This window comes from Notolepis coatsorum, assembly GCF_963971535.1.
Source record: "Notolepis coatsorum genome assembly, chromosome: 7".
NCBI lineage: Eukaryota > Metazoa > Chordata > Actinopteri > Aulopiformes > Paralepididae > Notolepis > Notolepis coatsorum.
Window position 1 is genome coordinate 27,186,035 of NC_140171.1, and position 24,180 is coordinate 27,210,214.

Here is a 24,180-nt window from a genome sequence, read left to right on the forward strand (position 1 = left end):
TGTCTCCTAATAGACCCAACCTCTCAGTCAAGTCATGTAACTCTGCACACCAGGCCTCTCTTACTTCATACAATTGAATTTAATTCAATTCTCTCTATGAATTGAAAATGGGGGACCCTGATGTAAACAAGACAAACGTCTTTCTCTGGTCTGCATCCCCTTAACAATTGTGTGTATTGAGCCGTACTGTATTGTACCCATTCTGCAATCTGTTAAATAAAGTTTTCATTCATCATTCATACACAAACACAGAGGCAATCATCATCATCATCATCATCATCATCATCATCATCATCATCATCATCATCATCATCATCATAGCACAGACAGGCCTACAAACTTACATGTCTATAGTATAGATACTTTACGAACATACATATAGCCTATCGTCACCTTCTTAAAATAATGGCTTAAGTAACCTTTTGAGGAAAACTATGTTAAGTCATCTCTTCATGATGCTGGTGGCCATATTCTGGTACAATTGCCTACATGCTTAATTGGAAAGATCATGCTGTTCCTACCCAGTTGTGAAATTATTAATAAATATAGTAAAGAACTGTTCTGTAAAGTTTAGGGCTCTAACAGCTCTAAACATCTAAACGTCTATTTTAGTGATGATAATCAAACCGTAAACAAAGAGGCCTATTCAGATGTTATATCCTAATGTGAAAAACTATGTGATTTAATGTTCTATGCCTTATACCTTGACTTTGTCTATTTTGCTGCCATCTATTTTATGCTCATTTTATGCTTATTTTATTTCGGCACTTCATGCATTGCTCTTGATCTGCCAATTTTGTGCTCATTTTATGCCTGTCCTGCAATTCTTGTATGAAAGGTGCTATACAAATAAAGTTTATTATTATTATTATTATTATTATTATTATTATTATTATTATTATTATTATTATTATTATTATTATATTATACACAAAGATGGGAGGCCTGGTGATTTCTCACTTCAGAATCATTATACGGGTGCTGATCAAAGTCAAAAGTCAAAGTTGCGTTTATTGTAATTTTTCCATTGACGTGGAAGCACGAGATACAGCACTCAGGTCTCAGTTACAGCCATTCGACGCTAGATATACTGTACACTAAACAAATAAATAAAATACTGATCCTCACGACAGACATACAAACCGATTCAACAAAAATCCAGTAGAAACCAATCGTTCAACAAAAACGGTCAATAAAAACAGTGAATTGATTCAGTAGCAAACTAATCCAAAAATAAGAAACCTAGTCTAATTCAGTCAAACTGATCCAATTCAATAAGACCAATAGATTCACTGATTAACAGATTTAAAGAGATAGGTGCCATCGTAAGGTGCTATAGTGCAGTGTGCTGCAGAGGCATGGCAGTGATAAGCTGCGATGAACTGTTCAGTAGTCTCACAGCATCCGGGAAGAAGCTATTCTTCAGCCTGGTGGTTCTTGCCCGGATGCTGCGCAGCCTCCTGCCTGAAGGGAGGGGGGGTAAACAGTCCGTGGGCAGGGTGGGTGGGGTCACGCATGATGCGGATTGCTCTGTCCGTCACGTGCATCGGTTGTTGTAGGTATCAGAGATGTCTGGTAAGCTGCATCCGACGGTCCTCTGTGCAGACCGTGCAACCCTCTGTAGTGCCCGCTTCTCTGCCGCTGAGCATGATGAGCATTGAACTTGCGTGCTCAAACACAAAACGTGTGTTTACGCACGCACACACACACACACACACACAGGCAAACCTGTGGTAACCATAGATCCCTAGAATATCTGTATATAGATTTAATGAGTGGAAGGCGTTGGGGAGGCTTTGAGCCGGAACAGTAGCTATTAACAATTCAGATCTGGTTACCTGCTAATCTGGGTAGAGTTACTCTAAAGCTTCTAGAGTTTCACTCTCACTTTTCATACAGTATATGGATAGATGCACACACTCACGCACACAAACACACACACACGCACACACACACGCACGCGCACACACACAGTCGTATTGTTGTGGTAATTCGTGCTTACGTAACTGAGCGAGTGAATCTCTTTGTCTGAGAGGGAAGAGTTGGAGGCCAGTGATCACATCGATGGGAAAGAGGGAACTGTTGGTGCCGATGGCTGCCGTAGGGGTCGGCCCGTGCAGCAACAGACTGCTGTACGGGGTCAGGGCCCGGCCCAGACAGTACCGAGGCACCGGGCCTAAGATCAGGTCGCTCACCGTGCAGATGGGGGTACCGCTGATCCCTGATGACAGAGAAGACACAGTGTATAGCCTACCTATCAAGAAGTGTGTGTGTGTGTCTGTCTGTCTGTCTGTCTGTCTGTCTGTCTGTCTGTCTGTCTGTCTGTCTGTCTGTCTGTCTGTCTGTCTGTCTGTCTGTCTGTCCGTCCGTCCGTCAAGTTCATCAGTGTAGCCCATTATCACATTCACACGTCTCCACTGTTCAGTAAAACTGATGATCTATACTGTTCAGTAAAACTGGTGGTCTGAGTCTATACTGTTCAGTAAAACTGGTGGTCTGAGTCTATACTGTTCAGTAAAACTGGTGGTCTGAGTCTATACTGTTCAGTCAAACTGGTGGTCTGAGTCTATACTGTTCAGTAAAACTGGTGGTCTGAGTCTATACTGTTCAGTCAAACTGATGGTCTGAGTCTATACTGTTCAGTCAAACTGGTGGTCTGAGGCTGAGGTTACACCTTTCGTATCATCTTCGTATTGTTTTCTTATACGCATCGCCGCGTATCGCCGCGACGTCATGCGCCTCGAGTCACACTTTCGTTTTTTTTTCGTTTTTGTCAGCCAAGCACACTGATGTAGTACACTGCCAAAGCAGTAGGTGGCAGTAGGTGGCAAACATGAAGGCAATTTCAACCAATCAGAACGAATGTGCCAATACACTTCCTGGTGGAAGCTCCACCAAGAAATGTCAATAAGGCAGCCTATGCCGCGCCACCATCTTGTTTACTCAATGCAGCAATAATTTTTCAGCAAAGCCTAATAAAAGTGCAATAAACAAAACGGATACATTCACTGTGTGTTCTGCCTGTCATTTGTTGATGAAACAAAACTAACATCAACACAAGTGACCACCAAGAGCAGATAGTTTAGTCTAAAAACGATCGGTAGCATTGTTAGCTGCATGCTAACGTCAATGGAGTATGCCATTATAATAATATAGCATTGTGGCTAGAAGCTAACGTTAGCTCACGCTACTTAGCCAGCACGAAACTGATGATATCGCGAGCTATCAGTAGTTAGATAACATTAGAGACAACGCTGTGTGTATTAAACAAAGGTGAATAGATGACTGGGCCATTTTGTTTAATGCTTGTTAAGTTGAAAGAGGAACTCTGAGCTAACAGGGTCTGAATCCTGATAGCTCACGTTAGCCAGTTCATGCAATCGGTAATGCTAGCAGAATGAATGGATGTAAACTTTATTTAACATATTGCATATGGGTACAATACAATACGGCTCAATACAAACAATTGTTAAGGGAATGCAGACTGTTGTAGCTTGGACTGGGGTCCTTATAACAATAACTTGACAACACATGGTAGCTGAAGCTATTTGGGACACGGAGCTCTTTCCCAAACACACACACTGTACACAGGAAGGGCACGCAGATGGTATCTACTGCGCATGGGCGTTTTCGCAACAACTGCTCCGTGCTGACTACACGCTGTATTCCTGGCGTTTTTTTTGCGTATCTCCAAACGCAAACACAATTTTGCGTTTCAGCCGTATCCACAAAAAAACGCCAAAAAACGCGTTTCTGTGTAGATAGGACATGATACGTCGTCAAAAACGTATAAAAAAACGCCAGGAATACACTAGTCTAACCTGAGTCTATACTGTTCTTTGTATTGGCCGATACCAAAAGTTTAGTACTTGAAATTGGTATCGGCAGTGAAACAGTGGTATCGGTGCGTCGCTAGATGTAACCATGTAAACCTATTAGAAATGAGCCTTTATCCGTCTGTTGTCATCAAGGTCCAATAAAGGAAGCAGGATGCCTCTCAGTGCAGCTCTAAACAGGAATGTGCTCCAGAAATGATGATTGTCTTGAGAGAGTTAAAGAGAGGAGAGAGGGGGGGGGGGGTGGACCTGGGGGGAGAGAGAGAGAGAGAGAGAGAGAGAGAGAGAGAGAGAGAGAGAGAGAGAGAGAGAGAGAGAGAGAGAGAGAGAGAGAGAGAGAGAGAGAGAGCGAGAGAGAGATAGAGGGTATGATGGTGAAGGAGAGAGAAAGAGAGAGAGAAAGAGAGAGAGAGTTGGGGTGTCTTAATATCTAGGAATGCATTCCACCCAAACCCCCAACTATGAACACTTGGGGCCTTCATTTGGCATATTTCAGCGTGTATGTGTGTACAGTATGTGTGTGTGTGTGTATTTGTGTGTGTGTGTGTGTGTGTGTGTGTGTGTGTCTAGTTCTGACTAGTGAAAACTGCCAAGGACAAAGAAAATATTTGTGAAGTCATATGTCTGTTCACACACACACACACACACACATACACACACGTGCACACACACACATGCACGTACAGATGCACATTATGCACTCACACAAACAGATCCACACACACCCACACAAATGGTGTCCTCACATTTGTACACTCAAATGTCACGTATAGACACACTCTCTCTATATATACACACACGTGTATGCACACACGCAAACACACACAGACACACACACACACACATACACACACACACACACACACACACACACACAATGGTGTACACTACACTAGTACTACACACTGTACACTAGAAAAGACACTGGTGTGTCTGTACTCATTAGTACAGTCATATAAAGAGTGTTCCCCTTAACCACCCCCGTATGTTGAATGAATGATGAATGAATGATGAACGAGAGAAAGAGACAGCTCTGTGTCATCACCTACTAATTACCTCCATACATACAGTAGGAGATAAACTCCAACCTTGGAAATGGAGGGATAAACTGAGAAAGGAGGCGATGGGAGAGAAAGGAGGGAGGTATGTGAGAGAAAGGAGGGAGGTATGTGAGAGAGAGAGAGACAAGGGCTGGGGGTGGAGGTGTGGGGAGGGGGGAGGGAGGGGTGGAGCAGGAAGGTGAGATAGCGAGAGATACAGTCTTCAGTCTGGGAAAGAGGTCGGAGGAGAGAGAATAATAATAATAATTATAGATTCCATTTGTAATGCGCTTTACAGTTGCGGGGCAAATCTCAAAGCGCTACAGTTCAAATAACTTAAAAACTAGCGAGAATAAAGGAAAGAAAGAATATAAAAATAGGCAAGACTAAAACATAGAATAACATAGAGAAACATAGAATAAATAAAACTGATCAAAGAAATTGGTAAAAGAACATAAAATGTGTGGAGCAAAAAATTTGATAAAAAGTCAACAGAAGGCTCTACTAAAAAGGTGAGTTTTGAGGCCTTTCTTAAAAACATCCACAGTCTGTGGTGCTCTCAGGTAGTCAGGGAGAGCATTCCACAGACTGGGAGCGGAAGAGCAAAAAGCCAGATCTCCCATAGTGCAGAGATTTGTCCTTGGGCGCTGGAGGAGGTTTGCCTGGCCAGAGCGGAGATGTCGAGAGGAGGAGTGAGGGGTGATGAGTTCTTTGAGGTATAGGGGGAGTTTCCGTAGAGGCATTGGTGGGTGAGCAGGGAGACGTTGAACTCAATCCTTGAGGATGGGAGTGATGTGGTGGTATTTCCGCACTCTCATCAGGATCCTAGCAGCGCTGTTTTGGATACATTGTAGCCTTTGGATGTTTTTGCTAGGGATCCCGATGAGGAGAAGGTCAAAGACGAGACAGCGAAGAGTGACTGTGTGACATGATTGGAAAAATGAAGATGGAGAAAGGAGTGAAGAGACGGCAGAGGGAGTGTGTGTGCTTGTGTGCTTGTGTGTGTGTGTGTGTGTGTGTGTGTGTGTGTGTGTGTGTGTGTGTGTGTGTGTGTGTGTGTGTGTGTGTGTGTGTGTGTGTGTGTGTGTGTGTGTGTGTGTGTGTGTGTGTGTGTGTGCACGTCATTGACAGCAAAATTCCGTGTTTGGGGGTAGGGGTGGTTCTTCAACTGTACACACACATGTGCAAAAGCACACACACATACACAAACGCACACACACAAGCACACGCAGACAGACACACAGAGAGCAGGAAGTGTGTGTGCAGATGTGTGTCCCCCGTAGACGACAGACAGGGATTTGACTGAGCCTCCCAGACCTAGTTTCCTCTGTAGGCCTGGACAGACTGAGAAGTTGAACACTCTAAAGAGTTCTGATATACACTCAACCCAGAGGAGACCCGCTCAGATGTAATCCTGGGTTACATCTTCTGAAAGATTGGCGCTATAGTAGCGTGACTTAATGGCGATGGTTTTCCGTCGAACAGGTTAAATTACAAATAGGCTAAGCGTGCGCATGAGAGTGTGTGAGGTAGAGAGGGGGGCGGGCGGATGCTGACCAGAGATGGGCAGCAGGCATATCTCCATTACATAGGCTACTTTTATACATGTTGCTGCCATTACAAAATCATCGTGTAGCCAAATTTGTAACAAGAGGACAGTCTGTCTGAGGACAACAATTTGGCAAGTAGGCAAGTTTGGCAACTTTTTATTAAAAATTGTTAAATGTTTAAAAAAGAATTACATAGTGTAATGATATTGATATGATAATACTTTGTTTGTTCACGGATGTTCAGAAATCCATGTTTGAAAGATGTATTTTAAGAAGCAGGGAAAGCTTCACAAATCACAACATAATATTTAAGATGTTTGATAGCCTATCAGATGACCAGCCCTGTGACTATTCTGCAATATACCAGAAACTGACACTGGTCCCCTGCCCTAAGATTAAGTACTGTATAGGGCATAGTGTGTTCCACTAACTTTGATAATCACCGCTATTCATAGGCTATAGTGAAGCAATATCACATCAATGTGATATGGAGAAGAAGAAAAAAGACTGGTGTATTACTTTACATCAGGATTACTTTACATCAGTATGCCACACATCAGCTATTGCAGTAAACTGAGTCATATTCTATTAATGAATAATTAACAAGCATTTCTCAACACCCTCCCTGACCATATTTGTAATAGAGAATCATATTCATATTTTGATGCGTGGAAGGTAATCAAGTCAAACAAAATGGGGCTAAAATTGGGTTTGATTTCAAGGCAGTTTCTTTGTAAGAAGAAATGGGATGCACTCCAATCAGAAACATCAAGCTCTGGCTTCTGCCCAGACTGCCCCCGCCTCCCCTGTTTGAGCCCCTGCTGAAAGGTTCAAGTTTATCACATACAAATGTACATCTTTCAGTAAATCTACAATAGTCTATACACTTATGCCTCTTTTCCATTGCATAGTACCTACTCGACTCTACCCTACTCTACTCTACCCCCTTTAGGTACCTGGTACTTCATTCCTTTTCCACTGCAGGTAGTACTCCGTTTGTCTCTGTGTGGGGAGGCGGGGCCGCTGGCGTACAGCATGAGAGCTCCAGCATAGCTATGTCCGTGAGGGCTTGGAGCAAGCCAGAGTAAAACACAGTTTTCAATCAATCAATCAATAACAACATTAACCAGACTCTTGTTGTGTCTTTTCTGCTAACGTTAACATTACCTCTCATTGTGTCTATTCTACAAGCTTTAACGTTACCTCTCGTGTCTATCTGCTAACGTTAACGTTAGCATTAGCATTAGGTAATAACCGGTTTAAAATGGATGGTGAATACCTCACGCTGTGTCTATTCTACTAGCATTAACGTTACTAGTACAAACAATCAATAGCGAGTTATATTGATCACGCTATGTACACTAGCCATGGTAAAACGCAAGCACATTAGCACGTAAGCTAACAACAAGCTTTAACGTTACCTCTCGCGTCTATCTGCTAACATTAGCATTAGGTAATAACCGGTTTAAAATGGTTGGTGATAACCTCACGTTGTGTCTATTCTACTAGCATTAACGTTACTAGTACAAACAATCAATAGTGAGTTATATTGATCACGCTATGTACGCTAGCCATGGTAAAATGCAAGCACATTAGCACCTAAGCTAACAACAAGCTTAACAAATCAGCGATCTTTTTGTGAGAGTAAACTCTCCGCTCTGTGGTAAATTGTGTTGATGTCGGTTTTGTGCCCCTGGACTCCCATTTTTCATCTTTAATCTTTTTGAGGACATACATTTTTTTGAGGATATCAATTAAATACAACAAGACAATGAACGTACAAAACCTAGGGTAGAAAAGACAGTCTCAAGTTAAACTCTCATTTGTCTCCATACACTTCTGACGCTCGTCATCTGACTCTAATGTTTGGACGTCTGTATGTAGGGGATGACGTCAGCTTTATCCACCATGAAACCTCCATTGGTGAAGAGGTTATCATCACAGGTCCCGCGATCGGTGTTATTGATCTGGAGAGGCTGATCAACTGTGACCATGGTTGACAAGCGGTCCATCCTCTCCAGCTCTCTCTTAGACAGCTTCTGGAGAGAGGGATGAACTGTGGCCATGGCTGACACGCGGTCCATCCTCTCCAGCTCTCTCTTAGACAGCTTCTGGATTATTCCAGCTCCGTATGCGTCCCCAAGTACATTTATCATGGTACGGACACGGTCCCTGGTGGTGAGAGTGAGGGTATTTTGACAAGCTTATATTTGAGTACATCAGTCGAAGAACCATATAACTCTGTTTTAAGTTTTCAGAGGAACAATGTTTTCAAACTGTATTACAGTATCTAAAGCTGGTAAGTTAGAGTGTTAATTGTGTTCACTCATAGTTAAAGACAGTCGAGGTTGAGTACTTTAGTATCTAAAGATGGTAAGTTCAAGTGTTGTGTTCACTCATAGTTAAAGGCAGTCGAGGTTGAGTACTTTAGTATCTAAAGATGGTAAGTTCGAGTGTTGTGTTCACTTATAGTTAAAGGCAGTCAAGGTTGAGTAGTTTCTTGTGATATATCACCTTCACACACCAAGTGATTTAGATGAACTCCACACCTGCAAATAAATATGAGCAGACTTATATGGTTCTTCAGTGCAATGGTTCATTTGACTAATAGAAATGACAGGAAATAATGATAGTGTAACTTGATGGAAACCACAAGGGAATCTTCCAAATAAGAGCACAACTCACAGCAGCCAATCCACAGCAATGATTAGAGTGACATCTTTGGCAGGAAGGCCCACTGCAGTCAGGACAATCACCATCGTCACCAAACCTGCATTTGGTATGCCTGCTGCCCCAATACTTGCTAACGTGGCTGTGACACTGAAATTAAGCCAAAATATGTACTTATATGTCATCATCATCATCATCATAATCATCATTATTATCATCATTGCCATCATCGTCACTGCCCAAATGTTCTTTTACGTGTGTAGAATCAAATGCAATTTTGTATCCCTATTTTAATCCAAGTCACTTACCTGACATTTATTTCAACTTAAAAAAGTAAAAATAGTGATTTGCATGTGTTTTGAGATAAAAATATTCCTTATTATGTACCGGATGTTGCTTACAGTCATGAGTAAAACCGGGGGTGCAAAATATGGTCTTGAGGGTGGGTCTCAGACCCTTGATTGACACTTGAGACCCCCTGATGCCTCAACAGCCAAATTGGGCATGTATGTAACATTTATTAAATTAAAATACAATAAAATATACTATGTCTGCATTGTGGCAGCCTGTAGCACCACCTATTGTCCTTTGTGCAATGACTTTGAGTGATCACAAATAAATCCCAGCATATTGCCCTTGCAGCCGGTCACTGAGGAATACTGTAGCGCCACCTAGAGGCCATGGCTTCAGTACATCCATCACTCTTGTTTTATGTACAATCTATTTAAATGCTGAACCAGTAATAAATATTAAAAGAAATAGTCCTGTATCCTAACCTTGTAGCTGGTCATTGTGGGAGCCTGTAGTGCCACTTGAGGTCATGTGTATGTGGCATATAGGGTATATCTTTGTGTATTTGCCCACTCACTTTATGATATTATTTCATATACAGGTTATGCAATTTATTTTGTATGTTTACAGATAATCTAATGCATTTCTGATTTGGGGGAAAGGCACAAGAGAAACTATGGATACTGGTATATAAACTGTGGGTACTGGTTTATAATATGTGGGTACTGGTATATAAACTGTGGGTACCGGTTTATAATCTGTGGGTACCTGTATATAAACTGTGGGTACCAGTGTATAATCTGTGGGTACCTGTATATAAACTGTGGGTACCGGTGTATAATCTGTGGGCATAGTGCTGTGTTCTTCAGTTGGCAGTTACACCGGAGAATAAAGCATAGCCACTGAAGACCAGCCAACTCACTGTTTGTTTTCCTTTATTAAACTATATTCATCCAGAAAAACTGGCATATTTCCATATATTAAACCTTTCTCTTTTTTTTTTGCAAACAGAGATCACTTTTATAAGACAGCTGCAGACCCCCACAATGCCGAGCTACAAGCGTGGCCCTTTTCATTGTATTTCAAAGTTAATGTGCATCTATGTTCAATTTCAGTTATACTCACTATGGTGCATCTTTTGTGCAATAATTATCTGTCTGAGTCATGCCAACCTGTGTGCATGAAGATGTACAGATCCTTACAGTAACAAGATGGCTAATCTGCAGCCAACTCACTGTTTGTTTTCCTTTATTAAAATATATTCATCCCGAGGGGAAAAAAAGAAAAAACTGAAAACTGACATATTTCCATATATTAAACCTTTCTCTTTTTTTTGCAAACAGAGATCACTTTTATAATACTTTCATAAGACAGCCTCCAAGCACACCTGTTTAAGGACACCTGAAGCACTCTTTCATATTATTTTCCTTTTACAATTGATTTGTGAATGTTTGAGAATTATTCATCCCCCCCAAAGATTATGCAGAAATACACCTTTTTTCTCTTTTCTTTTAGCTTTCTATGAAAGAGGGAAGAGGCGTCATATATTCACACATCTACTGGCCTCCAAGTGGTGCTCCAGGCTCCCATAGAGGAATTAAACCACAGGCTTTGGTTCAGCATCAGCAAAAATGTAAAGAGGCACTACGATGTTCGTTCATTTGAAACAATAAGGACTGTGCACTGTGCAGCAATGCAAATGTGCCACTTGAAAAGGATGTGTAATACTGCAATGTACACATGGAATCCAGGTGGCGCCACAGACTCCTATAATGACCAGCCACAAGAGTACTATGCAGGACTTTCTTCACCACAATATGTACAGTACGTGTGCCAATTATCAGCTTTCTGCTCCAAAGTGACATTACTGTCATTACTGTAAAATTATTATACACATGACCTCTAGGTGACACTGCAGACCCCCACAATGCCGAGCTACAAGCATGGCCCTTTTCATTGTATTTCAATGTTAATGTGCATCTATGTTCAATTTCAGTTATACTCACTATGGTACATCTTTTGTGCAATAATTAATCTGTCTGAGTCATGCCAACCTGTGTGCATGGAGGTTACAGGTAACAAGATGGCTAATCTGCAACACAACAAAGCGTCCGCTCGCCGTACCTGATTGTGACAATTTGACCCACGTCTAGGGGATAGTTGTTGAGTTGAGCGATAAAAATGGCCGCCACTGCCTCATATAGAGCTGTACCATCCATGTTGATGGTGGCTCCTACAGGCAGGACGAAGCGGGTGATCCTCTTGTCAATATGGTTGTTCTCCTCGGCACAACGGAACGTGACCGGGAGAGTTGCCGAACTAAGATGAAGAGCAGAGAAAGAACCATGATTATGATTGCCTGTGTGTGTGTGTGTGTGTGTGTGTGTGTGTGTGTGTGTGTGTGTGTGTGTGTGTGTGTGTGTGTGTGTGTGTGTGTGTGTGTGTGTGTGTGTGTGTGTGTGTGTGTGTGTGTGTGTGTGTGTGTGTGTGTGTGTGTGTGTGTGTGTGTGTGTGTGTGTGTGTGTGTGTGTGTGTGTGTGTGTGTGTGTGTGTGTGTGTGTGTGTGTGTGTGTGTGTGTGTGTGTGTGTGTGCGTGTGTGTGTGTGCATGTGCGTGTACCTTGATGAGATCATGAGAGCTGTCAGGAGAGCCTGGGCCATCCCCCAGGCATAGACATAAGGATTCTTCCTCACGACAACAAAGTAAAGGAGAGGAAGTATGATGGTTGAGTGAATAACCAACCTAATGGACACAGATAAAGTAGCATCATGATACAAAACAAAAAGTAGTATCATCATTACAGGTGTAATTCTGAGGCCGGGCTGGCCAATTTATTATCTTATCTATCCATCTGTTTTAAGATATTGTGGGATTTGTAGCTGTGACCAGCAGCTCTATAGGTCGGTCTAGGTTTCACCCTGGGAGGCTGAACTTGGTCATGGAGGTCAAGTGTGTGTGTGTGTGTGTGTGTGTGTGTATTCATGGTATATGTCCAATTGGCTAAAAGGGGCGTAGTAGTGGGAGTGGCCTATTGCTAAAAGGTTGCAGCTATTGCGAATTTGCCCTTGTTTTCATATCAATAATCATGACTATTATGATACACAATCCTTTTGTTTAAATTAAAGTGTGAGTTCTAAATGTTGGACCCCTAGTGTTGTGAAGGATCAGATTAAACCGAATATATATATTTATTTATGGATATATATTTAATAGTATTTGTATATCGTTTGATATCCCCTGTATATTCCTTGTACAATATGCACTGAATATCCCTTTAGTCTACTGAACAGCCCATAATAGTTTCATTCTACCATTGGACGAGAACCTGGCGCCAGCAGCCATGCCCCTTGGTTCAAGTTCAATCGTGCCGACCAACATGTCGTGGCAAGCCCGGTTCCGCGTAGGAATACGTCTGGCGAAATACGAATGGTACTATTTGTTCACAGCGCATATATATATGGCGCAAGTAAAGTAGAACCTTCTTTTAGTCCATTAGTTCTTTACCCTCCAACCGAGTAACAGACGCAAAGCCTCACCCACGACGCACGTGTGGTGCAGTAAGGCCTACTTGGCCTCAGAATAGGCATTGAGATATCGTGTGGATTAATAGTTGAATTGTCATAGTTTGGCACTATACCGTCGAGTTGGACGTATTTCTATTAAGTTAATAATAGTCTATTATGTATGGTGCATCGTTCGGTTAGAGTTATAAAGTGAGCAGTACCCCCATCGTTCCTGACGTTATCTGGAGTCTTAACCAGGCTGGGCAGACCACGTGTGGTGCTTGCATCCGAGGAGCTCCGGGCCAGGACGAGTGGACCTGTACATTGGATTACTTTACCCGGACGACGGCGAGCCTTCCACGGCTTGGATTATCTACATGCTTTGGGTGCTTTGATTATTCCATGGATAACGGCCAACACTGCTGAGTGTTGGAACTACCCCCCGGAGAGGAGTCCAGGTGAGACGGCGCTCTACCCCGAGTGAGGTCGCCTCACGTCTCTTCATCTGTGGACCGGCAGCTACCGTCCACCAGAGGGTCCAGCTGTATTCATCTGCGGACCGAGGTTCTGTGGGCATCGTGTTCAGGACTCTGAATTCTCCCAAGAAATCGTCGGCCAGATGGGATACCGCCAGCGGCTCTTCTAACCCCCCCCTACTGTCTTACAACCAGCGGGACCCCCCCCCCCCCCCCCCTTAGTGTATCCAGCTATAATCATTTAAGTACCATCGCTATAGTTCCCTAACGAACCAGGTTGTATATTTGCTCCCTGCGTAACCAGAGATTGGACATTCAATGTTGATTTACCTACGAATACTCATTTGCCATACAAGTGCATTTCAAATCATAAATGTCATTAAGTGAACGTTGTATATACCCTTTGCTATATAAAATATTCGATTTATACATTTGTGTGGACTTCGTTTCATCAGGTGGGAAAGTGTTCATCATATCTATATCATGTACTGGATGGCCAGAAGTTAAAGTACAAGAGGTAGTGGTTTAATAATACCATACTTATCAATACAGTCAGGGAATTGTACCCCTCAGTTACAATTGGTCCTTCGAGCCGGAGGGTAACTAGTGTAATATTAATATAGTGTTATTAATATTAAAATGGCCTATGATGAACACTCCACGAAACGGTCCTCCTAATGTAGAACGCCCGCAGCGCAGACGACAGCCACCTCAGTACTTAGAGGATTACGCTGTCAGTCAACTACCTAGCCTTCTACAAACGGTAAACGCGGTAAAAGTAGAAAGTAAAATTATGTCTGACCTTAACAACCAGGTTTCCCCGACCACAGAGGCCCTAGTGGGTTCTAATGTAACTGACCAAGCTCACGGTGGGGACCAGGAGGGAGCTGACATGCCTTTACCCCCCGCCAATACCGAAGAAGTAGTCCCCCACCAGCCCCGGGAGGAAGACAACCCTACAGAGAGAGAACTCTGCACGGAAGAAGAGGAGGAGAGCGCCGAGGAAATAGAGCTCCAGGACTCCCCAACGAGCGGCTCACCCAGGAGCGGCTCACCTCTACAACCGTCTTCCCCCAGCGAAGCGGAGAGGATGCTACAACAGGCGTTCCTCGTCAGCCTGACAGCCTCTACCGAACGCGATCGACTTCAGGGTGAACGCGATCGACTCCAAGCACAGACGCTTAGCGAGCGCGAACATTCTACCATTGAAAGAGAACGCCTCCAAGCGCAGCAACGGAGCGAAGAAGAGCGCATACGCCTGGAGATGAGACGCCTTCAGACGGAAGAGAATATGGCAAGAGACCGAGCAGACACCCAGCGTGCCGCTGACGGTGCCCAAAGAGAGGCAGAGCGCGACCTCGCTCTCATCCAGCGCGAAACCGAGCGCGACAGACTACAGGGCGAGCGCGACAGACTACAAGCCGAGCGCGACAAGCTACAAGCGCAGCTAATGGAGCAGCTGATCCTCAAGGCAACACCCTCTCCCTCCGCCAGGGGTTCAAGGAACTCGTCGAGACAACAGTCAAGGGCAGCGTCTCCTAACCGAGCAAGCGACCCTGAACTTGACCAACAGACCAAGCCTATACCCCCCGCAGACCCCCTTCCCAGACCGGTCCAAGCGAGACCCAGCTACAAGGAAGGAGCGGCATATACTGCGGAGAAGCTAAATAAACGACTACAGGATCTAGAGGACCTGATAGAAGAAGAAGAGGGAGAGGAGGAGAACCAAGCCCGATGACAGCACAGTACTCCACCGGACCAGGAGGTCCAGTACAGCCCAGGCTATACCCCCGCGGCGCTGCGCTACAGACCCCCGACTCTATTCACGGGTGAGCACGACGCACGACCAGCCCCGAGGAATAGCACCTGGACCAGCGGGCCATGGTACCCTGTCGGTACCAGCCCACAGAGAGGCGCAAGAGGAGACTCGCCTAGGAGGTCTCTCCCCCAACGCTCTCCGATGTATCAGCCATCCACGGCGTCATACATTGCCACGCCGTCGTTTCCAGACTTCACCTATGAGAATCGAGCACAGTACACGGAGCTCCGGATGTGCTTAGAGACAATGATGGTGGATGTCGCTGATGAACGCCACAAGTATGCAATATTACTGAAGCACCTGAAAGTACCGCGAGCGCACAATATAGCGCTAGCCTATGCCACCTCTACGACCCCATACACCGCGGCTCTAGCAGCGCTGGACCAGAGATATGGACGTATATGGGATTACGTGATCCAGGAGATAAGGCATATTGATCGCCTACCCCCAGCAACAGACAATCGCTCATTAGACGACCTGTCAATCAAAGTGCAGTCCCTGGTAGGGATGCTGGGAGCGCAACGGGAAAAGGGCATGCATGAGCTATACGCCAACTCTAACGTCGAGAGGATTTTGGAGAAGCTGCCACCCGCAAGACAAGAGCGTTTTAGGCGGCAGAGAGACCACCGGGATCCTAACGGCCCCGAACCATCCCTCCTTGATCTAGCCGACTTCCTGGCGAGAGAAGTCAGCAGCTTACGACTGGATACGTTCGGGCGGAGCATGCCAAGCTCCAGAGAGGGACCCAGGAGAATAAACGATGGAAGAAGATCGGTGACTGTCATGCACCAATCAGAGTCAGTACCGAGCAGTAAGAGCCACAGTACCCCCTCGAGAAAAGAGAAGTGGAAGATGGTGTGCCCCTACTGTGAGAAAGAACACTGGCTGTCACAATGTGACCTGTTCACAAAGATGAATGCAGAAGAAGTGAGTCAATGGATAAAGTCCAACAGGCGCTGTTACCGATGTGCGCGCAGTCACATGGCAGCCGAATGCCGCCTAAAGAAAAGGTGCAGTCGGTGCGACGGAGCCCATCTAGATATACTACACGACAGTAACAGAAGACGGCCTGCACCTGCACCATCGAGCGGCACCAAGGCAAGTGTCATGTACATTGACCCCGCCAGCAGCAGCGGCGCCCAAGTGCTCTTAAAGGTAGTCCGTGTGACATTGAGCTACCAAGATAAAGTCATGGACACTTACGCCGTCCTTGATGACGGGTCAGAGAAGACCCTTCTGCTCGCGTCCGCTGCGGCCCAGCTGGGACTGCGGGGGAGCGAGAACCAAATGACGATTCGGACAATAAGAAGAGATTTAAAGACGATAAAGGGCGAGAATGTCTCCTTCACTATCGCAGCAAGCGGGCAGCCAGAGCGACGGTATAGGATTACAAATGCTTTCACCAGCCAAGAAATAGGACTATCGCAGTACACCTACCCCATCGCCAAGCTGATGGATAAATATGTGCACCTGCGTCAACTACCTATCCCGCTCATAGACGGCGCCACCCCGACCCTGCTGATAGGCTCCGACCATGCAGAACTCATAGTCCCGATTGACCGGGTCCATACAGGACCCCGAGGCTGTCCTGCAGCAGTCGAGACCCGCCTAGGGTGGACACTACAAGGCCCCCTCGCTAAATCTCTCAACCGAACAGCAGCCACCAGCTGCCTCCACTCCAGAGCGACAGAAGGAGACACCACACTCCTGCAGCATGTCGAGAAGAAAATTGACTGGCGACGTCGTGCGCTGCTCCGCGCCTCCCTGATCAAAGACGGCTTTGATCTCCGGCAGCGGGCCAGCAGCGACCCCCCAGTATTGCGCAACCTCAACCCAGAGGTCGCAGAGGACCCAGCAGCAGATGAAGAGGTCCGACACAGTGTGAAGAACAGTTTCTACGTGGACAACTGTTTACAAAGCGTTTCGACTCAAGAAGAAGCCGAGGCTCTCCTAATCAAGCTACGCGCCTCCCTGATCAAAGGCGGCTTTGATCTCAGGCAGTGGGCCAGCAGTGACCCGCACGTATTGCGCAGCCTCTCCCCCGCGGACAAGGCTGCCAGCAGCGAGACCTGGATGGCGACCATCCCAGGAGAAGCCCAAGAAATGACACTAGGACTAGTCTGGCGCTTCAAAACAGACTCGCTCCACTATAGACACAAACCCCTGACTCCAGAGCAGGGAAGGTCGACGGCGACACCGACCACCAGACGGAGTGTGTACAGAACACTCGCCAGACAATATGACCCGTTGGGATGTATTCTACCTTACACCACCAGGGCAAAGATGATTGTACGAGCACTATGGGACAAGGACCAGGGCTGGGACGACCCAATACCCGCACACCTTGCCTCCACATGGAGAGAGTGGGAGACGGAACTCCGCTCACTCCCAGGCGTCAATATACGCCGCAGCTACTTCCCACCCACGGTGAGGCCAGAGACATGCAAGATGGATCTACACGTCTTCAGTGACGCCTCCGAAGTAGCCTATGGATCGGTGGCCTACTTGCGTGCCCAAGAGAAGGGAGGAGAGATACACACCGCTTTCATCCTGGCTCGCTCAAGAATAGCCCCACGAAAGCAACAATCTATCCCGCGTCTAGAGCTCTGCGCAGCCCTAGCAGGAGCGCATCTAGCCACGTTAATCCAACGTGAACTCACCATTCCGGTGCACAGAACAATCTTGTGGTCAGATTCCACGACAGTACTCACATGGATCAAGTCTGATTCATGCAGATACAAAGTCTTCGTGGGAGTCAGAGTCACCGAGATTCAAGAGTTAACAGAAGCAGCGAGCTGGTGGTATGTGGACACCAAACACAACCCAGCTGACGTCATCACCCGGGGAATGTCCCTGGATGACCTCACCCGTCGCAACATCTACAGTGACGGACCAGAATTCCTCAAGCTCCCGGAAGAAGAGTGGCCTACGCCCACCCCACGGGAAGCAAGTAAAGAGGAGGCTGAGAACAAGAAACCTATGTTCTGTGGACTGAGCACAGTCGCCTCCACAGACCCCAACATAGATGACTGCATTACCCTACAGAGTGCGCAGCTAAAGACATTCCTGTGGCACCACCCAGAGATTCAGTCTACCACTGACATTTCACCAGCTGACTACGAAGAAGCAGAACTTCTTCTACTACAACGAGCCCAGAGAGACTCGTTCCCTGATGAGCTAGACTGTCTACAGGGAGGAAAGCCCGTCCCATCAGACAGCAGACTGCTCCACCTGGCACCCGAGAGTGACGCCCATAATCTCATCAGAGTGGGTGGTCGCCTGCGGAGAGCCCCCGATCTACCGGATGACATTAAGTACCCGATAGTCTTGAACAGCCGACACAAGGTCATAGAGCTGATCATAAAGAAATACGACGAGGATGTACACCACGCAGGAGCAGAGAGAGTCTTCGCGGAGATCAGACGTCGCTATTGGATACTTCAAGGAAGAGAAGCGGTGCGACGCTTCCAGCGAACCTGTCTAGACTGCCGAAAGTGGCGCGCGCAGCCCAGCATACCACGGATGGCTGACCTACCCCCCTGTCGCCTCCGACTCGGCGACAAGCCATTCCACTCCACAGGTATGGACTGTTTTGGCCCGTTGTATATAAAGAGAGGAAGAGGAACCGAGAAGCGGTGGGGTATTGTATTCAAATGCATGACCACCAGAGCGATCCATATCGAACTCCTTCCGACTATGAGCACAGACTCATTCCTTATGGCCTTCCGAAGATTCACATCACGGAAAGGAAAACCGTCTACATTGTTTCAAGTTTCAAGTTTCAAGTTTCTTTAATAGTTGTCATACAGAAGTACAGAATACTTTTGTACAAAATGCTTCTTACTGTTGCGCTCCAGAGACTGTGCATGACAAGATAAGTATGAAATAAAAACATAGTAAAAATTAGAAGTAAAAAAAGAGGTCACAGTGTTCAGTTTAGACATATGTACAATGTTCGTAGACGTAGTTACCATACAATATACAATACTGTGCAGTGTACTAATATACAATGCTATATAGTGCAAGGCATAAATGGACGAGGTGCAGTTTAGGTACAATTCACAGTAGGTGTACGAGTTGTAGTGCAAATCCTTTATCCATTGTTGTCTGATCACGGGACAAACTTCAAAGGCGGAGAAAGAGAGCTGAGAGAGAGCTTCCAAGCTATGGGCCCAGAACTTAAGACCCACCTCGCTCCATCCCAGATTGACTTCCAGTTTAATCCCCCGAACGCACCCCACTTCGGTGGAACCTGGGAACGAGAAGTACGTTCCATAAAGACAGCCCTGTACGCCGTGCTTGGGGCCCAGACTGTGGCGGAAGAAGTCCTAATGACAGTCCTCACGGAGATCGAGGGAGTATTGAACTCCAAGCCCCTCGGCTACGTCTCCAGTGATATAGCAGATGTCGACCCAGTCACCCCCAACACACTCTTAATGGGGCGGCTGGACCCCGCGCTACCCCAGACAATGTACAGGCCTGAAGAAGCGAACGGCCGAAGAATGTGGAGGTACAGCCAAGTACTAGCTGACAAGTTTTGGAGCAGCTTCCTACTCCACTACCTACCGTCTCTACAGACCCGCCAGAAGTGGGTAAAAGAGAGAGACAATTTGACAGAAGGAACAGTCGTCATGATTATCGACCAGTCACTACCCAGAGCTATGTGGCCGGCTGGCCGCGTAAGCAAAGTGATCACCGGTGCCGATGGCAAGGTCCGAGCAGCTGAAGTGCTCGTCCAAGGGCGAACTTACACACGACCCGTGGCGAGGCTAATAGAACTGCCCCGACTCCCAGACACTATCGATGACGACCATGACCCCATGACTTTGTGAGTTGACTGACCCTTACAGCGGACCTTGAGTGGTAGACAGTGCGGTTAATCTGTCTCTGCTTAGCTAATTAGGTGGGACTAATTAGGGGGCGGCTGTTGTGAAGGATCAGATTAAACCGAATATATATATTTATTTATGGATATATATTTAATAGTATTTGTATATCGTTTGATATCCCCTGTATATTCCTTGTACAATATGCACTGAATATCCCTTTAGTCTACTGAACAGCCCATAATAGTTTCATTCTACCATTGGACGAGAACCTGGCGCCAGCAGCCATGCCCCTTGGTTCAAGTTCAATCGTGCCGACCAACATGTCGTGGCAAGCCCGGTTCCGCGTAGGAATACGTCTGGCGAAATACGAATGGTACTATTTGTTCACAGCGCATATATATATGGCGCAAGTAAAGTAGAACCTTCTTTTAGTCCATTAGTTCTTTACCCTCCAACCGAGTAACAGACGCAAAGCCTCACCCACGACGCACGTGTGGTGCAGTAAGGCCTACTTGGCCTCAGAATAGGCATTGAGATATCGTGTGGATTAATAGTTGAATTGTCATAGTTTGGCACTATACCGTCGAGTTGGACGTATTTCTATTAAGTTAATAATAGTCTATTATGTATGGTGCATCGTTCGGTTAGAGTTATAAAGTGAGCAGTACCCCCATCGTTCCTGACGTTATCTGGAGTCTTAACCAGGCTGGGCAGACCACGTGTGGTGCTTGCATCCGAGGAGCTCCGGGCCAGGACGAGTGGACCTGTACATTGGATTACTTTACCCGGACGACGGCGAGCCTTCCACGGCTTGGATTATCTACATGCTTTGGGTGCTTTGATTATTCCATGGATAACGGCCAACACTGCTGAGTGTTGGAACTACCCCCCGGAGAGGAGTCCAGGTGAGACGGCGCTCTACCCCGAGTGAGGTCGCCTCACGTCTCTTCATCTGTGGACCGGCAGCTACCGTCCACCAGAGGGTCCAGCTGTATTCATCTGCGGACCGAGGTTCTGTGGGCATCGTGTTCAGGACTCTGAATTCTCCCAAGAAATCGTCGGCCAGATGGGATACCGCCAGCGGCTCTTCTAACCCCCCCCTACTGTCTTACAACCAGCGGGACCCCCCCCCCCCTTAGTGTATCCAGCTATAATCATTTAAGTACCATCGCTATAGTTCCCTAACGAACCAGGTTGTATATTTGCTCCCTGCGTAACCAGAGATTGGACATTCAATGTTGATTTACCTACAAATACTCATTTGCCATACAAGTGCATTTCAAATCATAAATGTCATTAAGTGAACGTTGTATATACCCTTTGCTAAATAAAATATTCGATTTATACATTTGTGTGGACTTCGTTTCATCAGGTGGGAAAGTGTTCATCATATCTATATCATGTACTGGATGGCCAGAAGTTAAAGTACAAGAGGTAGTGGTTTAATAATACCATACTTATCAATACAGTCAGGGAATTGTACCCCTCAGTTACACCTAGTCTTAGCCATTTCCTCTGAATGGTAGAGTCCTTTCTCAGCATAATCCATGCAGTGCTTCATACTGGATACCCAGCTCCTCCTTAGTTATCCACTAAGGCAAAGTTAATGGGGCCACTGTAAAACGTACTTAAACACAGGCCCGAATACAGAAATGGCTGGGCCCCTAAAAAAGTCCAGTGAATGGGCCCTTCCCTTTATTGGCCTTCATGGGCCCCTTCTTGCATCTGGGCCAGAGAAAGCGTTCCCCCCTTCCCCCTTAACTCAATCAGCGCCAGACCCGAGGATAGTCGGGTTATCTCGCCAACCGTTCAGCGCCAGACCTGAGTATAGTCGGGTTTTCATCGTTATTTCGTTTATTTGATATTTCTATTCATTTCTCTCACACGGACCTCAGGGTTACCATAGGAAATGAGTCTGAGATCGCCAAAGTGCAATACCAGCCGCATCCTGCTGGGTGGCATCGAGCACCCTTTGAAACCTTGTATCTTACCCTGTGTTATGCTCAAATCCCTCCGGGCGCAGTTTTCTGGGTCAGGCGAGTCGAGCGGTTCGCCCATTCACATTGAGAAGCGTCAAATGCCCCCGATGCATGTGTTGTGGTGGATTATGTTGGTGACACGATGGACACCAATACTGGGAATTGCGATCAGACAATTGGAATATTCTTTTTGGGGTACCTCCTAGTGAAGGTAAGGACTATATGACATAAATCCTGCTTTGATCCAACCATGATTTCACATCGATCGCAACAACCATGTGTAACGTTACTCCACAACGTATGCCGTTGGTGACGATCAAAGCATAAAAAAACGACCGCCCCCCCAGTTCATGCATTCATAATGAAACATAATACCTATTATATACATTTGATTTCGAAATAGTAGGGTGTCCAGGCGAGCAACGCCAACGCTTTTAGTGAAATTCACGTATTCCTCCATAGCGCCGTTTCTGGGATTAGCCAGGATCAATCTGAAACTATACTTATATTCACCACGGTATAACACGCGAACGTATGCATGAAAAAATTTATTCTTTTTCACATATTGAATGATAGATAGTTGATGTCAAATGGGCCATAGTATTGTATCCATAGCTATAATATAGAATATAGATATAGCCCTGCAAACACCGCCACTTATCCCTATCTCTTAGAGCGTTGGCCCAGTAGGAACTAAGATGCTCTAGGCCTCTGGCGCTGAATGAGTTAAGGGCAGGCCACGTTAAAAATATACTCAAAGACAAACATCTTTGCTTTGGGTGCACTGTGGAGTCAGTATCAGCATTTATTTCAGCGTTTGTACAGACTGAAGAGTGGCCCCTTCCCAATACTTTTGTGCTTAACTAGCCAAAAGTGCGGGTATCCAGTACGAAGAGCAGCATACTGCTCTTCATAGAATGTAGAGCATTCAAGAATGTAATAAGTTATTACATTATCTGGAAAAAGTTGTTAAATTATCCGTTCCACATATTTATTACATTATAAAGTCCTTCTAAAGGAAAAGTTATTACATTTTGAAAGGTTATTACATTTCCTGGTGTTATTACATTTCCCGGTGTTATTACATTTCCGGGTGTTACAAGGACTCTACTGATCGACAGCATTGGTAAGTAGAAAACAGCGTTAGGGGTCCGAAATTCTGAACATACCCTTTACCGATTAGAAGTAAACATTCCCCCCGACCCAGAGTTGGCACTTTTTTGGTGTTCGGAGACTGCCTTAACACTTTGGATGCCAGCCACGACATAACACGTGTTATCAGCCCGCCCCCTGAATGCCCACCACGACAATTAGCGTGATTTCTTTTTTATTAGCGATCTGAATTCATATTTCATCAACCGAGTCTACCGTTGGGAAACCAGCCCCATCAGGAGCTCAGATGTGAAAAAGCGCCCCCTATCGTCATCTAGATGGTAATGCACCCTTTTGGAATGGACTTAATGAAAATGGATGAGAAAAGAAAAATCCGGAATCCACATTTTACTTCTCACGCATGTAACCGAAGATGATCCCAGTCATTGTGGACCATCAGAACAGCGTGTAATATGTGTTTACAGTGGGGCTGCAACTAATGACTATTTTGGTAGTTGACTAATCTGTCGATTATTTTTTCGATTAGTCGACTAATCGAAAAACAATTATATTAAAAAATAATAATAATAAAAAAATATATATATATAATTTTTTTTTTCACTACCTATCTTTGTGAAAGTGGCTTCTCAGCTCTGGTCCAGCTGAAGACAGAGCAGAGGAACAGATTGGACATTGAGCATGACCTCAGAGTTGCTTTGAGACTCTTGTCAGGACCAAACAACATCCCCAGTTATCCCATTAGTTCCCCCAAACTTACTGTCGGTCTGTTATGTTAAGCTAAGAAGTCTTCAGCTGGCTGGACCAGAGCTGAGAAGCCACTTTCACAAAGATAGGTAGTGCAAAAAAAAATTATAATATATATATATATTTTTTAATGACTAATCGACGCAACAATATCTCGTCGACGATTTTTCATAATCGACATCGTCGATTATGTCGACTAATCGTTGCAGCCCTAGTTTACAGTATCAATAAAAGCGATCGATTTTTGGAATGACGATCAGGAATTGGAATAATCTTTTTGGATAACATCTGATCTCAGGTAAGGAATCGATTTGACCAGTCTTAGGATAA

General features: G+C 45.5%; 1 protein-coding gene across 1 annotated transcript in view; it reads right to left on the reverse strand.

The window, feature by feature from the left end:
* LOC311231595 (excitatory amino acid transporter 3-like) overlaps positions 1–24,180 on the reverse strand; it is a gene marked incomplete at both ends in the record, with an annotated part of 35,955 nt that overhangs the window by 2,303 nt on the left and 9,472 nt on the right. Inside the window, 5 exons of the mRNA XM_084318223.1 lie at positions 2,003–2,221; positions 8,342–8,598; positions 9,112–9,246; positions 11,512–11,706; positions 12,007–12,129. Coding sequence (XP_084174349.1) covers positions 2,003–2,221; positions 8,342–8,598; positions 9,112–9,246; positions 11,512–11,706; positions 12,007–12,129 — 929 coding nt within the window. The remainder of the gene's footprint in view (positions 1–2,002; positions 2,222–8,341; positions 8,599–9,111; positions 9,247–11,511; positions 11,707–12,006; positions 12,130–24,180) is intronic.